The following is a 17,667-nucleotide window of genomic DNA, read 5'->3' on the forward strand; positions in this document are numbered from 1 at the left end:
GGAGCCTGCCAGCCCAGAGGTCTAGACCCCAACCTCTCTAGGTCAGCCCATTCCAATGGGCGCCGAGGCGACGGGGCCTAGATGCCGATGACGTAACGAAGGGGCAGGGCCTACTGTGGCTATATGGGCGGGGTGAAGTGGCGCAGTGGCCAAGAAGCCCCATCCAGGTGGTGCAATCCACTAACAATAAAAAAACATTTTGTTACTGGACCAAGTACCAACAAACTTATTATAAACTAAGGTATGAAAACTACAGAATTAAGAATTTACAGCTGTGAAGAGAATTCCTCATACAGAAAGGTGGTGACAGTATCACTTTAATGGGCTACATATCAGGGTGATTTGGTGATCTTCCAGGAGGGATATCTGGCTACTTTCCCGTTTTTGCATATTCAAATTTTTCAGGTGGCAATGTATTAATGGAAACACTTGATGGAGTACACCATTGGATTTTATTGCTGATCTCCCGGATTGTTGTGTTTTGTTGATTCCCCTGGGAGCCCAGACATTTAAGACACAGCTGTTGCTACTTGGCATCAGGTCCATACCCTTATAGGCTTATTGTTAGGAGAAGAGACTGTGATGATCTAGACACCAATCAATGAGGAAGAGGAGGACATAGAGGAAGACATATGCTGCAAAGGGAATATGATCCCTGCCCAAGAGGGTCATATCCGAGCAAAATTGCTACCATGGGTGCAGATGAGAGAGGCAACCTCAACATTTTTGGTCATGAGAACGTACAGTTCTCACTTGAGTGATCCCACCTATCTTGGCCTTGTTACTCTCCTGAGGAAACCATCTCTCAACTAATCAGGGACGACTCAACTTTCCTGTCCCATCATGCTGTTTCTCTATTCTATGACCTTAGTCCGTTCACTTTATAGCAGAAAAATATCTTTAAAAAGTAGTTGGCATTTCCTTTATGGGCAGCCAGGTAATCATTTCTGTATTTCACTGCAGTTTTACATTGTTGGCATTTACAAAATGTACTTTTCACTGTGAACAACAAAGCTTTTATTCATATTCAGCCATGACATATTAGAGATGTTGCTTTTATATTCAGAGGACTGTGTGATCTCTGTCTTTGTTTATTTTTTTTTATAATATTCCTTACACTGTAATAACAGAAAGATATATGGTGGATTATGTGCAAAAAGATTAAATTTATGCGGCTGTTTAAAATATTTGTTGTGGCCATAGGACAGGACTGGCTACTTTGTGCCAGTTTTAGGCTATGTCACTGTGTTTCTCAGAAAATAAGACCTAATTTGAAAATTAGACCTAGCTTCATTTTGCAGATTTTTTGGATTAAGCTTGTAATATAAGCCCTACTCTAAAGGTAAGCCCTAGTAACAGTCAGCTGACCAGGTCCCTGCCACTGGGTGTCTAAGCATCAGCCAATCAGGACTAGACTTGTTATGCCCCCCCCCCCACACACACACCTGCTCAACACAAGCTGCAGGGGAGGCGGGAGGGGTAAGAAGATGCACAGTAGAAGACATTAATTATGGGGAGGCATGTGTGCCCACTACAGAGGCGGGAATAAAGTATGAGGACAACCTGCAGAGGGGGAGGTATACAGTATGAGGGAACAACTACAGAGGAGGGTGGAAGGTGTACAGTATGGGGGAACTACAGAGGGGGAGGTATACAGTATGGGGGAACAACTACAGAGGAGGGAGGAAGGTATACAGTATGGGGGAACAACTACAGAGGAGGGAGGGAGGTATACAGTATGGGGAACAACTACAGAGGAGGGAGGGAGGTATACAGTATGGGGGAACTACAGAGGGGGAGGTATACAGTATGGGGGAACAACTACAGAGGAGGGAGGGAGGTATACAGTATGGTGGAACAACTACAGAGGATGGAGGTATACAGTATGGGGGAACTAAAGAGGAGGAGGTATACAGTATGGGGGAACAACTACAGAGGAGGGAGGGAGGTATACAGTATGGGGGAACTACAGAGGGGGAGGTATACAGTATGGGGGAACAACTACAGAGGAGGGAGGGAGGTATACAGTATGGGGGAACTACAGAGGGGGAGGTATACAGTATGGGGGAACAACTACAGAGGAGGGAGGGAGGTATACAGTATGAAGGAACTACAGAGGGGGAGGAAGATATACAGTGTGAGGACTACCTGCAGAGGAGAGGTATAAAGTATGGGGGAACAACTATAGAGGGGGAGGAAGATATACAGTATAAGGACTACCTGCAGAGGGGGAGGAAGATATACAGTATGGAGGAGCTACAGAGGGGGAGGAAGGTATACAGTATGAGGACTACCTGCAGAGGGGGAGGAAGATATACAGTATGGAGGAGCTACAGAGGGGGAGGAAGGTATACAGTATAAGGACTACCTGCAGAGGGGGAGGAAGATATACAGTATGGAGGAGCTACAGAGGGGGGGGGGAAGGTATACAGTATGGAGGAGCTACAGAGGGGGAGGAAGGTATACAGTGTGAGGACTACCTGCAGAGGGGGGATGTATACAGTATGGGGGAACAGCTACAGAGGAGGGAGGGAGGTATACAGTATGGGGGCCCATACTGCAGAGGGGGGATGTATACAGTATGGGGGAGCAACTACAGAGGAGGGGGATGTATACAGTATGGGGGAACAACAGAGGATGGGGATGTATACAGTATGGGGGGCCTTACTGCAGAGGGGGGATGTATGCAGTATGGGGGAGCAACTACAGAGGAGGGGGAGGTATACAGTATGGGGGGGCTTACTGCAGTGGGGGGATATATACAGTATGGGGGAGCAACTAGAGAGGAGGGGTAGGTATACAGAATGAGATTCCTTACTGCAGAGGGGGTTGTATACAGAGGGGGGGTGTACTACAGAGGTGTAAGAAGATATACAGTATGGGAGGAAAAAAAACTATGAAGGGGAGAAGAAAGTATATAGTATGCAAGACCTTACTGCAGAGGAGGAAGTATACAGTATGGGGGGAAAACTACAGGCGAGGGGGGGTATAGAGTATGAGGGAACTTACTGCAAAGGGGGATGGATACGGTATGAGGGAGGTATACGGTATGGGGGACCTTACTGCAGAGGGGGTATATATACAGTATCGGGGAAGAACTACAGATTGGGAGGTATACATTATAGGAACCTAACTACAGGAAAACTTACAGTATATGAGCCTAACAACAGTGGGAGATACAATTATGGAGGCTAACTATCATATAGAGTGGGGCTACAGCGTAGGGGCATACTGTGTTTCTCAGAAAATAAAACCTACCCTGAAAATAAGTCCTAGCTAGTGATGAGCAAGTACTAAAATGCTCGGATGCTCGTTACTCGAGACGAATATCTCTCGATACTCGATTGCTTGTTTTGAGTAACGAACCCCATTGAAGTCAATGGGAAACTCGGGCATTTTTGCAGGGGACCCAAGTTCGGTAGATGGAAGGTCGTGTGAAAACCTGTCAACAATGCCAACGATGCCAATGATGGAAACACCATGAAAATGGACAGGAAACAGCAGGGGCAGCATGTATGCATGCCTCTGAGGCTGCCTAATCGCACCATTATGCCAAATTCTCGGCAACAGCCTGGTTAAAACAGAGGTAGGCATATGAACCACCCAAAAACTCAGCCTGACACAGCATGGCAGTGAGAACACAGGGAACCATTAAAACAGAGATAGCATATGATGAACCACCCAAAAATTTTGTCTGACACAGCATGGCGGTGAGAACACGGAGAACCATTAAAAATAAAGGGTAGCATATGAATCACCCCTAAATTTAGCCTGACACAGCATAGCGGTGAGGACAGAGTTACCAAGGTAGAAGCGGTAGACAGTGAGCCTTCCAAAAATTAGGCCAGACACAGCATGGCAGTGAGCACACAGAGAACCATTTAAAGTGAGTGAGGAAGCAAGTGAGCCTCCCAAAAAATTGGAGTGAGGCCAGGGGCTGGGATTAATAGTGGATAAGAACTTAGGTGCTGACAGCTAACTGGCTAGGCCAGCTGTCAGTCACCATCAAGGGTACACCTGATGCCGATCGACCGGGGTTGGTGAGGCCCTGGCCACGGCTACACAAAAAAAGAAGATAACACAGCTGGCTCGTTGCCGGGGACGCCATCGGCGGTGACACCCCCTTTACACTGTGCAAGCAGTAGTGAACTTAGATATGCCTTGCATAAGAAATACAGAAATCAGGAAATATAGTAGAAGGCCCACTAGTTTTTAGGGGGCTGTGGGATACAATCTGTTGGTGGCTGCACCTATATACACTCTGTGACACCCCCTTTACACTGTGGAAGCAGTAGTGAACTTAGATATGCCTTGCGTAAGAAATACAGAAATCAGAAAATATAGTAGAGGTCCCAATAAAATAGTACTGAGCACTTCTTAAAGGTCTGTGTGCAACACCTAATGTCCCCTTTCTGCCAGCAGCAGATCACCACAGTGTGCTGCTGAAATCGTGGTAGCTGCACTGCAAGTCCCAGCCAGCAGTCTATAGTAACACAATTTGAAAACGATTTGAAGCCCGTACAAGGGCTGTTTGGTTGTTTCGCTAGTATTCCCTGTCTACTGGAACGCTAATTCTCTCCCTAACGCTCTCCCTGACCAGCAGCAGCTCTGTCCCTAATCTCTTCAGCATGCATGTGAGCCGAGCCTCGGTGGCCGAGATTTTTAAAAGGCAGGGTCATCTGATCTGGCCAACCAAGCGCTGCTATCGACATGTATGGGTCCCACGTGATCCCAGGATGTACCAAAGAGTGTCCTGCATGTTTATTGGCTGAGAAAAATCACCAAAACTTACAGGAAACGGATGATGAGATTATCTCGAGTATCACGAGATGCTCGTCCGAGTAACGAGTACCATCGAGTACCCTAATACTCGAACAAGTACCAAGCTCGGACGAGCATGCTCGCTCATCACTAGTCCTATTATTATGTCTAATGAAGCCTATCACTATCTAGTTATTGTCATGGCTGTTACAGAAAGAACAGTCAGCGTAATACTAACATATGCATTTGTCATTTATGTCCTAGCCCTTTTTTTCTTACACAAATAATATAAGACTCAGTGTATAATAATATAAGATGAGGTACTACTCAGTTTTGTGGATGTATTGTCAGCAGTTTTTTCTACAAAATGGCACAAAAAATTGACCAAAATAATGTGCTTGAACAAAACCTTACTCTGGGCTTTCACTTTATATATGTTATATGTAGCCATAGACAGTAGCAGTAATACATATTCAATTTCTCTGCATTATGCAGAGTTTTTCAATTTTTTACAACCTTTAATATTGTTACTTTGGGCAAATTATGAAACATCCCATAGAATTTAAGCATTATGTCGCTCAGACTCTTTTCTTCCACAATATAGAAAGAAAGTGAACCAATAGCTAGAGAATTATTAATTGTATACCAGCATATCAGATGTGACTCATTGGTATACCAGATGAGATGCACTGCAATGACATCATAGAGGTCTTAAGGTTTTTATGTAAATAAGCCCTAATGAGTAAAGGAAAAGTTATGCAAGTATGGAATATACTTTGTAGCTCAATCGTTTTCAAGATCTGCTTGATGTGAGTAAACCGAAACAATGAAAGATTTATTAATCCCTTAAAGACACTGCCCATTTTTGACCTTAAAGGGATTATCCAGTATTAAAAAATCATAACTCTTCTTACAAAAACAGCGCCACTCTTGTCCTCAGCGTGGTGTGGTACTGCAGCTGAGTCCCATTGAAGTAAATTGAGCAGTATAGTACACCCAACCTGAGGACAGATGTGCCACTGTTTTTAGAGGGAAAGCAATCAAGTTTTTCTTATTTAATGAGCAAGCCTTATTTTTTTTACATCATAACTTTTGGGATGGTTTTGTGATTCTGTGAATGTTTTTTTTTCATTACATTCTTTACTTTATATAAGTGGTGAACTTTGGTTAATACATTCTGCTATTTTTGTATAAAAAAAAAAAAAGCTCCAAAAGTTTGTGAAAATTTGAGAAAAAAATTTCTAGGTTTGAAATTCTCTGCTTGTAAGAGAAATAGTCATGCCACATATACATTTACAAAATGTCCTTTTATTTTTAAGGATGTTAGAAGGTTAATAAATTTAGTGGCAATTTTCAAGAAAATTTCTAAATCAGATTTACCGTAGATTTCAATCAGAAAGCAGATTTATGGGACCTGTATGTTACAAACCCCCATAAATCACGTTTTTTAAAAATCACTTAAAGTGTTCATTCAGGCTGTGTTTACACAAAGCGTTTTCATGCTTTTTTGATGCATTGTTTTTGCTGTGATTTCGGCAAAAGCACAGCAAAAATGGTGCTACTTTACAGGGAATTGCACAATTTACCACAAAACACATAAAACACCCAAAAAAAAACACAAAACAAGTTTTGAGGATACAAAGAACAGTTGTGGTGATACCCAATGCACTGACTATAGTTTTATGAACTGTAAGATAGTAAGGAAATCCTCTAAACATGACCTGTCGGTGGTACTTGAGGACTACAGTTGAAAAACACTGCGCTATAGGTTTTGTTTCCAGGAAACAAAAGTATAGTCCACACACTTATGTGTCCCACAAGTAAAACATACAGTATGTTATTAAAATTGCCTTTTCCTGCGTTTTATGTGACAAGCTCTCTAAGACAATATTTCCTTTATTACAACTACTCATCTAAAGAAAGCACGAAAGAATAACAACGCACTCGTATTTATTGACCTCAGAGGAAGAGAAAAAGATTAAAACAATCCCTGCTGAAAGAGTATGAGGATGTGCTTTCTAATGAGAAAATGCATAATGAGAACCAGCTCAAATTGGTGCTTTTCTCTGTGATAAAAACTGGATCTCAGATTGTGAAAAGTGTTTAGCATGTGTTACTACAAAAGCATTTTTATACCTATTTTATGCTTTTTTATCACACTAAAAAAATTAATCACTTGGCGCTCTTCACATCTGCCAGAATTCAAGGGAAATCCACTATAAAAGTATCTATGTAGGATTACTGGGGGGGGGGGGGTCTGTCTGTGCATGTGAATGTGTGGATGCAGTATATATGCACACATTTAGGGAAAGATTTATCAAAGGGAGTAAATATGCACTACATGGTTGGCGCCAGAGCCCAGTGGCATAGTCCATTTTTCAAAATGCTTCCCAGTTCCTGCAATCAAAGTTGTTTTCTTCATGTGCACCAGACCCCTCTATGCACTGGAGGCAGGCCCGGTGCTCCCAGTCAGGGCCGTTTTTTACCACTAGCCACCCGTGGTCCGGTGCCTAGGGCAGCACCAGGGAGCAGGAGGAAGAAAACAATTTTTTTTTTGTCTTCCACCTCCTATTCAGACTTGCCAGTAAATCTGGTGGGGTTTGGGGTAGGGTGGTATTGGTCAGGTCTGGTGTGGCAGTGTTAAATATGATGCCTGGAGCTATCACCTACCAATCTACCAATACTGTGGTGAAATTTGTTGATGTTTTAGGCATGTAAAAACCATGAAAAACGTGATTCAGACAATTATTCTACATGTAGAGAAATGCATATGGCCAAAAATACACTCCCATTTCTTCACTTCTAACTGGTGCGTGAAGATGGTGCGTCTTCAAGTTTAGTGCCTAGGGCAGGAGCAGCTATTAATATGGCCCTCCCCCAGCATAATGATATTCCCTACCCTCAGTGACGTGTCTCCATTGGGCTCAATCCTGGCCACGTCACTGAGGGGAGGTGATATTATTACATTGGGGGCACCAGGCCCACACCCAGTGCATAGAGTGGGCCAGTGCATGTGAAGAGAATGGCAACTAATGTCTGTGCATTACACAAACAACCTAGTCATTCCAATAAGAACTATGTAATTCTTCTTTGCTCCTGAGGTGGCACTGCAGAAAACATTTACACTTTTGACTTTTGACCATTGAGCGTTCTTCAGACTAAACGATAATGTCAAAACCCAATGTAACATTTACATCATTTTACCTGACAATCATAGAAATCGCGATACGACTAAATATTACCTAGCAATCTGCCTATCTGCAAGGAAGACAAAAAAATAAATGCTTGTCACAATGATAATTACCGGTTAAAGTGACTACTGCAATTTTAATACAAACAAATACGTTAAAATAGCAGGGAAATAACAAAAAGCAAGAAACCCAAAGAACAAAGAAATGTCAAAATATGTCCCCCGGTTTCTTGCTAATAAGCGTCAAGCATCCATTGTTCTGCCGTTGCCCTGTACTGCTTGGTTTGTATCGACATGGTATTGTTTATAAGCCCCCTACACACCAATTCAGTCTATTTCAAACCAGGAACTGTTTTTTTTTTTTTCCTTTTGCTCTTTTTTTCCAGAACACAATTCACAGATATATGTTGCTCTGAAACCATCTGGTACTGAGCTTCCCCAGTCAGCCGTTCCCATCCATCCCTCTGTCGCTGTAGGATGCATGATCACTCTTCCATTCTCAGTATGTAGCACACTGCTGCTGCTGCTTCTCCCTGTGTGTTATAGTTCAGCTGATTCATCATCTTGGCCTAACCTTTAATGTTCATTGCAGCAATCGTATCATAACTAGGTTGTATATTTGGGTAATCTAGATAGATCCTTCAGTTCCTCAAACAGACGGCAGTCGCCTTCACACCTAGTTATTAAACACCATTTACCTCTGGTGCCCAGCTGTCATGATAAAGCTGTTACTCCCTCTCCCAATGGTCTATACTGTATATATAGGACTGCAGGACTAGTAAAAAGCAGAGCCCAACTCTACTTGGACAAGAATGGGTAAGATACCTAATACTTTGCCTTACAGGTCAGTCACACACCATATAGTCTATCTTTTTATCCAATAAATACAGAAATATTACCTAGTGAAATTATTGAGACCAGTAATTTTAGTGGAATATAGCAACAAAGCCCAAGTCAGTATAATTGTATATGTATACAGCAAATATTTTTTTAAAAAAAAGGTGTGATTCTTTCTTCTTTCATGTTCTATAAACATGTCTGATGATAACCTATGTGTGGTCCTGAACAAAAGGACCTTTATTGATCTCCAATCAATAATAACACATCACCATAAGTACTTGCTGTTACTTTATCGCAATATAATGGGGGACATTTATTAAGTCCGGCGTTTTTCACGCCGGACTTAAAAATGTCCCTGCATCTCCGGCGCTACGGGGATTTATGTAGAGGCGGACTGCCTCTACATAAATCCCATGCGCTCTGGTGCGCACCGCCGAAAACCTACGCCAGCTGAGGACTGGAGTAGGTTTTCAGCGTATCTTTTTGCGGAATGGATGGTGAATCGCGCGGACTCTGAGTCCGTGCCCTCTGTTCCGCCCCCTTCACACCCCCGCCCCCCGGCGTACCCGGCGGAAAGTGACAATTTGTGAATATTTTATTCGCAAATCGGCCATTTGCGAATAAAATATTGCGCAAATCGGCACTTTCCGCCGAAAACCCCCGGAACGCCAGATAATACATACCCCCCATAGTGTATTCACACAAATCTATTTTGCAAATTGCATATACATCACCATGGTGCACAAAATATGTTCAGCGTGAGAGAGGCAGGTATACACTTCACCCACACAGGGCTGATGGATTCAAATCCACATTGGGAGACACCAGCTGCACATCACAGATAGGCTGGAATTGGATAACGTCCACATGTCTGTGACGTTTTGAGGTTCACGCCCTCTTTCTCTTACTTGAGAAAGAAGGCGTGAACCTTGAAACGTCGTAGACGTGTGGACGTTGTCCAATTCCAGCCTATCCGTGATGTGCAGCTGGTGTCTCCCAACGTGGATTTGAATCCATCAGCCCTGTGTGGGTGAAGCGTATACCTGCCTCTCTCACGCTGAACATATTTTGTGCACCGTGGTGATGTATATGCAATTTGCAAAATAGATTTGTGTGAATACACTATATATTGCAATAAAGTAACAGCAAGTACTTTTGATCTTGTATTATTATTGATTGGATACTAGGATTGGACTGACAAGCCCCAGTACACACACCGCAGTGAGAGTGGTTTGCAGCATGGCTGAATAGCCTTATTGTGTTGGACCTTTATTGATCTTCTAAGCGCTAAGCACTAAGGAAGAGTGAATAGGTGCAAGATTGTGGGGCTTTTTTTCTAGTGATTGGTATAGATCCCAGTGTCCAACCTCCTACCAGTCTTGTGAGAATGTGATGTCACTGATCAAGGAGTGAATAGCCTTCATTGATCTTTAATGTTTCCTGCTCAGATCTTCATACAAGCAGACATTGGTTGGTTGGATGCTTAAACATCTATCCTAACATAATAAGAAAGTAATTACCAAAAGGGCAGACTAGATGGACCAAGTGGTCTTTTTCTGCCAATCATTCCTTTCTTTAATGTTTGTTTCCTTTAATGGTATACTGTAGATACCAGAAATAGAAAATATTTTTTTATATATGTTACTGTATCACTATAAGTAAATGGCATTTATCAACAATGATATTATTTGCATTTTACCCAGAGGTCCAAGGGAAGCATGGGTCTCTGACACTGTTCCTCCTGCTTGGAGGGGTGATTTCTGCTGTTTATGGGTACAAGCTGGAACTGTCTGCAAAATTAAACGTCCAAAATGACCATATGTTAAATGGAATCACTGAAGAAGATATCTTAAACTACCCACATGGTGGTAAGTGTCTATTAGTCAGCAGTGATTGCATATTCTCTGGAGACTGTCATTTGTCCTGTTATTACTATTTACTACCATTAACGTCTGATCTTTCATGCAGCATCGGTGCACTTGGCACGTCTCTTCCTGCTGTAAATCAGCTGATTCACTATTAGTAAATTATGCACTGCTTTAGATCACATTTTTATCCTCCTGTCTCTGTAACTCCCTTAGACTGGTTCAGAGAGAGGCGTGAATGGAGAGAGCAGCCTTCTTGATGTTCCTCTAACTCCCACAGACTAGAAAGGAGAAAGACATACAATCTCAATAAATTGAAGGCTTAACATTGCTTTTTTAATCACCTATACCCTATTGTATTGTTCCTTACCATACCTACTATAATAGCTACTCACTTATTTTATCCTGGATAAGTTTTTATATGAAAATTCACCTGTAGGCCTCAGGCCTGGCAATGGGCACACACTGAACCCCTGCACCTCTGGTGTATAGAGGTAGGGGCACTCCCTGCGCCACAATTTGTTATTATCATAAAGCAGAAAATATTAACTTTATAAATTATTTTTAATGTTTTATCTACAGGTAGAAATTATCCTCAGAGCTGCACTTCAATAAAGGAAGGAAAGAGTGGGCTATATGTCATAGAGCCAGTACATAGTAAGCGCCTGTTGGTATGGTGTGAACTTGGTGGAAAAGATGGTGGCTGGACTCTCATTCAGAAAAACTGTCATAGAAACCCAAGGATCTGGGATACTACTTGGGCTTACTACAAGAAAGGTTTTGGCGATCTAAAAGGCGACCACTGGCTGGGTAATGAGCATATCCATTTACTGAGCATGCAACAGCTCCACCATGTACGATTTCGCCTGCGGTCAGCCACTGGATTTGAGCATCTAGCCAACTATGACTCATTCTCGCTTGAGGGTGAAAATCTTTGCTATCGGATTAGATTAGGAAGGTACTCAGGTGATGCCGGTGATGCCATGACATCTGGAGAGCGTAGCGCAGGACATGACAATATGAAATTCTCCACACATGATCAGGACAATGATTTGTCAACATCAAACTGTGCGTATATTGGTGGTGGTGGATGGTGGTATGACAACTGCAGGTTCGCTAACCTAAATACTGGTGCTGGCATCTACTGGCAACAACTATGCAAGGGAGATTGTCAGTCAAGTCATATCCTTATACAGCCTGTTGAAAATTGTTCAGGAAATGGAGGTGATGGAGGAGGAGATGGGGGTGATGGTGGAGGAGATGGGGGTGATGGTGGAGATGGAGGTGATGGAGGAGGAGATGGGGGTGATGGTGGAGGAAATGGAGGTGATGGTGGAGGAGGAGGAGATGGGGGTGGTGGTGGAGGAGATGGAGGTGATGGTGGAGGTGGAGGAGATGGTGGCAATGGTGGGGGAGATGGAGGTGATGGTGGAGGAGATGGAGGTGATGGTGGAGGTGGAGGAGACGGGGGTGATGGTGGGGGAGATAGTGGTGGAGGAGGAGGTGGCGATGGTGGTAATGGAGGTGATGGTGGTGGGGAAGATGGTGGAGATGGAGGCAATGGAGGGGATGGAGGTGGGAGTGATGGTGGCGGAGGAGATGGTGGAAATGGAGGTGATGGGGATGGAGGAGGAGATGGGGGAGACAGTGGTGGGGGCAATGGTGGAGGAGGGGGAGGAGATCCAGCACCCACTGTATGTGATTGGGACTAAAAATATGCCCACCTTCTAATCCATCTTTATACACACTGGTTATAGAAAGAGTCTGTTATAATTGTGTTATTCTTTTATATTCTTGACTGACTTAATGGATACTTCTCTACCCTATGATGACTGCTGTGTTTCAAATTTTTTAAAATTTTTAATAAAATAAGAAATAATATATTTCCTCTATGAAACAAAGGGCTTGAAAAAATAGACCTACAGTATGTCTTGTGCACATTGCTGTATATGCTCGTGTAACACATCATTAATAGTGTCACTTCTTCGTACGACTAGCAATGAATATGCTCCGATCCAGAGAATCATTATTCGGTTATTAACTGGAGTATTGCATATCATACTGGAATATTTTGACTTCATTATTCATTGTATCATTATTCACGATTATTATGTCTAATGAAGCCTATCACTATCTAGTTATTGTCATGGCTGTTACAGAAAGAACAGTCAGCGTAATACTAACATATGCATTTGTCATTTATGTGCCTTGTACATGTTATTCGAGGATGCTCGATATAATTACATACAGCAAGATGGTATCAGCTGAAGTGAAGACGCTTATCTGTCCTCCGAGCTAAGAGCTTGATTTAGGTCGAACAATCATTTGAGTGACACTCATGTTATTAGCTTCTGGCTTATGTAAGGTTATTCATTCTCTCTAACACTTATTACATCAATTCTACCTCTGTACATCATTTCAATCACGTTATGAAACACCAAGCAGCCGCAAAGTATGCAAATAAAACAATTAATCCCAAATGTGAGAAATATAATCTGAAACTCATGTATGCCGTTTTTATATTTACATGTTATGTTGGCTTCTAGGAAGCATTTGAGATGGGCTATGTGGTTAAGTACCTATCCTTTGTATGTGAATTTGGAAAAAAAGAACAAAAAATGGCCAGCGCTCCAATAGCATTGTTCACACTATGCAGGTGCATGATGCTGTGGCTAAAATACAGACTGAGGGTAGGTTTACACTATGGAATCTGCATGGATAAGTTCAGGCAGAGTCCGTTGCTCATACTCGTTCACAGCAGCATGCATATCCACTAGCTCCATAGACACCATTCTATGGCTGGGCCAATTCCGCCAAAAGAATTGCCAAAAGAATTGATATGTCAGTTCCTTCAGCGGAATGCGTAATCCGCTTGGCCATAGAATGGTGTCTACGGCACGGGCGGATAAGCGCGCGGCCACGAACGGGTACGAGTGATGGAATCCACTGAACTTATCCGGGTGGATTCCATAGTGTGAACCTACCCAAAAACAGAAAAAAGAAACAGCAACCTGCAAATGCTAAGACTTACCATTCATACTCCCCCATCATATACACTATACACAATATTCAAAATGGAAAAACCGCTCTAAAAATGTTATTGAAAAAAAGATTCAAAGATCAAACAGTTTGCTAAGAACCTTTTTTATTTTTTTTCAACTAAATTGCCTTTTTATAGGTGCTGCAAAGTTCGCTATAAAGATCAGTAAAATGAGTGTGTGTGAATAAGCACCAAGATTTTTGTTCTAGGATGAGTACAAAAGCTCCCTCATCTCTGTGTACATCTTATAGAGTACAATGACATAAATTATATATTTATTCAAACTTTTTCATGTCCCTCTCTAAAGGAAATTTTATGTTTTTATAAATGAGGTTATATAAATATGGTGCTTATAAAGTCTTTTTAATTCCCGGTATCCTTATTTTGCATAATGTTCAACAATTTATCTATGAAGCTGTCCCTGTTCACACTACTAGAAACAGTTTTTTTAATGTATGTATATATATGCCGAGATGCCATAATCAGTACAGATTTGACAACAGCGGGCTAAAATTCTTATAGTGGTGCATGTCAGAAGTCTTGTTATATGGAGTAAATCCATATTTATAAGTAAATGTCAATGGAAATCTGTATTGCTTGTTATAACAAGGTCACATTCTTCCTTGGTAACCTTAAAAATAAGCTAATCCAGAGATTCCTCACTATTATAATAAATCTAGGTATATGGTAAGGTAAGGGCAAAAAGTTGCTGTTTTTAATCAGAGACAGGTATATGCTAGTACTCTATAATAAGCAATGTAACCAATATTAATGGTTGTAATCTGCTGAGAATTAGCACACTGCATACTATATAACACTGTACGCATTACGTGTAATCACACTTAGTATACACAGCGACTACATCTACTACCTCACAGTGATATCTTCCATGCAGGGCCATATAACCAGCTGCTGCTGCTCTAGGCACTAAACCTGCATTTTCTAGTTTCTGAACATTATATTGATATCTGATCAGTCTTAGGCCACGTTCCCACTTTTACTGTATGTCACCACGTGCAGCGGAAACCAGACCCATATGCGGTAACCAATAGGCGTATGGCCAATAATCCTGGTAACGGCAGAAGATTACTGAGGAAAAAATGGGAGCACGGATTCAGCCACATGCATTTTTCTACAGGTAGAAACATTGTCTGAATCACATTTTTCATGGTTTTTAACTGCTTAAAGTGACTGTACCACCAGGCCGAGGCTGAAGCACCGGAGGCAGGCCAACCCACCCTTAGTGGAAGGAAACCCTATCCCCTCTATGATAAGGTTTCATTGATTCTAATGGAGTCACGTCATGGAGGGGTTGGAGTTTCTTCCCACTAAGGGTGGGTTGGCCCCCCTCCAGTGCTTCAGCCTGGGCCTGGTGGTACAGTCACTTTAAAACATAAACAAGTTTCCACATTGAATCAATGATTAGAGCATTCTGCATATTGTCTTAGGGAATTCTCACCACAGGATTGGTAGATAATAGCTCCAGGCTTCACATTTACCAGACCCACACCAGACCTGACCAATACCTCCATACTGTGACTGGATAACACCGCCACACCAGACCTGACCAATACCTCCATACTGTGACTGGATAACACCGCCACACCAGACCTGACCAATACCTCAATACTGTGACTGGATAACACAGCCATACCAGACCTGACCAATACCGCCATACTGTGACTGGATAACACAGCCACACCAGACCTGACCAATACCGCCATACTGTGACTGGATAACACAGCCACACAAGACCTGACCAATACCGCCATACAGTGGCGTAGCTACAGCAGTCGCCACGGTCGCCATGGCGACCGGGCCCGCCATCTTAGGGGGCCCGCACGGGCCCCCGCCACCTCTCTTTGTCCCATCCATGCAGCCATGGGTCACAAAGACCCATGGATGCAGCAAGCTGCTGCTGAAGGGCAGCTCACCTCTCCGCTGAGGCCCCTCCGCACTAAAAATAAAATCCCACGGGACCCAGCCGACCCCCTAGCCCGCATAGGCAGTCTGCAGCACCAGGAAATGCCTTTCCGGAAGTTCGGGGAAACTCACTGTGCTGCTTGATGACGTCACCACAAGCCCGGCGCCGGCGGGAGGAAGAAGAGGAGGTGGAGCCTTGGCCTCCATTCATCTCCAATCCATGATGAGAGCAGTGAGTGTGAAGAGCCCAGCAGGGGGTAAGTGGCCAGACAAAGAGAAGCCAGCAGCAGTGACAATGGCACAGATTATTACAGTGTCACTAGATCTGCTGCTGCTGGGACTGTCTGGGATTGTGGGGGGAAGAAGTTTTGGAGCCACTAAAGCTGTTGCCTCTGCCTGACTGTATAGTAAGAGGCAGCAGCTTTAGTTTTATTAACTATTATTTATTTATTTTATCATTAAGTTAAGGGAAGAAATATTTTTTTAAGTTAAAGAGAAAATATATATATATTTTCTTCATTAATATTATAAATGATTATTATTTTTTTTTATCATTTAGTTAAGGAGGGGGGAATATATATATATATATATATATATATATATATATATATATATATATATATATATATATATATATTACATCTTATATACATCAGGTTAACCAGGAGACTCATGGATAACCTGCTGTATATAAGATGTAACATACACTACTGCACCCAACATCTCCATTGCAACCTGCTATATATACCATGCAACACTATATACTACTGCACCCAACATCTCCATTGTAACCTGCTGTATATACCATGTAACACTATACACTACTGCACCCAACATCTCCATTGTAACCTGCTGTATATACCATGTAACACTATATACTACTGCACCCAACATCTCCATTGTAACCTGCTGTATATACATGTAACACTATATACTACTGCACCCAACATCTCCATTGTAACCTGCTGTATATACCATGTAACATTACATACTACTGCACCCAACATCTTCATTGTAACCTGCTGTATATACCATGTAACATTACATACTACTGCACCCAACATCTCCATTGTAACCTGCTGTATATACCATGTAACACTATATACTACTGCACCCAACATCTCCATTGTAACCTGCTGTATATACCATGTAACATTACATACTACTGCATCCAACATCTCCATTGTAACCTGCTGTATATACCATGTAACACTACATACTACTGCACCCAACATCTCCATTGTAACCTGCTGTATATAATGTAGTATACACTACTGCACCCAGCATCTCCTGAGGGGGGTGTTGGGGGGGGCCCAAGTTGACCCCTTGCATCGGGGCCCATGAGACATTAGCTACGCCCCTGCCGCCATACTGTGACTAGATAACACCACCACACCAGACTTGAACAATACCAACATACTGTGACTAGATAATACCGCCACACCAGACCTGACCAATACCATTATACCCCCGGAAAGAGACACAAGATTTACTGGCCAGTCAGAACGGGAGGTGAGAGACTAAAAAAATAAAAACAAAAAAGTTATTACCTTACTCCTGCTCCCTGTTGCTGCCCCACTGCAAGGTGCTGCCCTAGGCACCGAGCCACAGGTGCCTAGTGGTAAATATGGCCCTGCTTCTATGACTGGAGTTGCTCAAATTGCTTGCTTCCTTCTGGCCAAGACTGTCAGGATTACTTCTAAAGATTCCAGAGATTGCTGTCAACCCAGGGGCGTAGCTAGAGGTTCAGCCTAGGGGGGGCGAGTGAGTCTGAGTGGGCCCCCAACCTATTATGTTACCCACAAGGAACCTCAGTAGACCCCAAACAAATAGAGGTGTAAGTACAGTGTAGACACATCCAGTGACTCACAGGTGACGTCTTCTCTGATCAGATTCGGTCAGGTTTCCTTTTCTTTTCCATCATGAAGACTTCTTCCAACCACAAATCATCACAGCAGTATCTGCCAGACAAACATCTTCAGCACCTTACTTTTACAGCACCTTTAACCACCTCTATATAAACTCTCCATCATGCCCTTGAACAGTAA

The 17,667-nt window shown here is 42.7% G+C and overlaps 1 protein-coding gene across 1 annotated transcript; it reads left to right on the top strand.

Annotated features, from left to right (window-relative positions):
- The first annotated feature begins 8,674 nt into the window (after window positions 1-8,674).
- On the top strand, window positions 8,675-12,368 carry LOC138767398 (PE-PGRS family protein PE_PGRS26-like). The gene is made up of 3 exons (XM_069944898.1): window positions 8,675-8,767; window positions 10,495-10,659; window positions 11,239-12,368. Exons 1-3 carry the CDS (start codon window positions 8,764-8,766, stop codon window positions 12,366-12,368), a joined length of 1,299 nt encoding a protein of 432 aa, XP_069800999.1. The 5' UTR covers window positions 8,675-8,763.
- The last annotated feature ends 5,299 nt before the right edge of the window (window positions 12,369-17,667 follow it).

Source organism: Dendropsophus ebraccatus, chromosome 11 (assembly GCF_027789765.1).
Source record: "Dendropsophus ebraccatus isolate aDenEbr1 chromosome 11, aDenEbr1.pat, whole genome shotgun sequence".
Classification (NCBI taxonomy): domain Eukaryota; kingdom Metazoa; phylum Chordata; class Amphibia; order Anura; family Hylidae; genus Dendropsophus; species Dendropsophus ebraccatus.

What these genes read in the sequence shown, in the direction of transcription:
- LOC138767398 (XM_069944898.1), top strand. An exon ending in CTTAAACTACCCACATGGTG is followed by an intron (nt 10,660 to 11,238) that starts GTAAGTGTCTAT and finishes TTTTATCTACAG; the next exon opens with GTAGAAATTATCCTCAGAGC.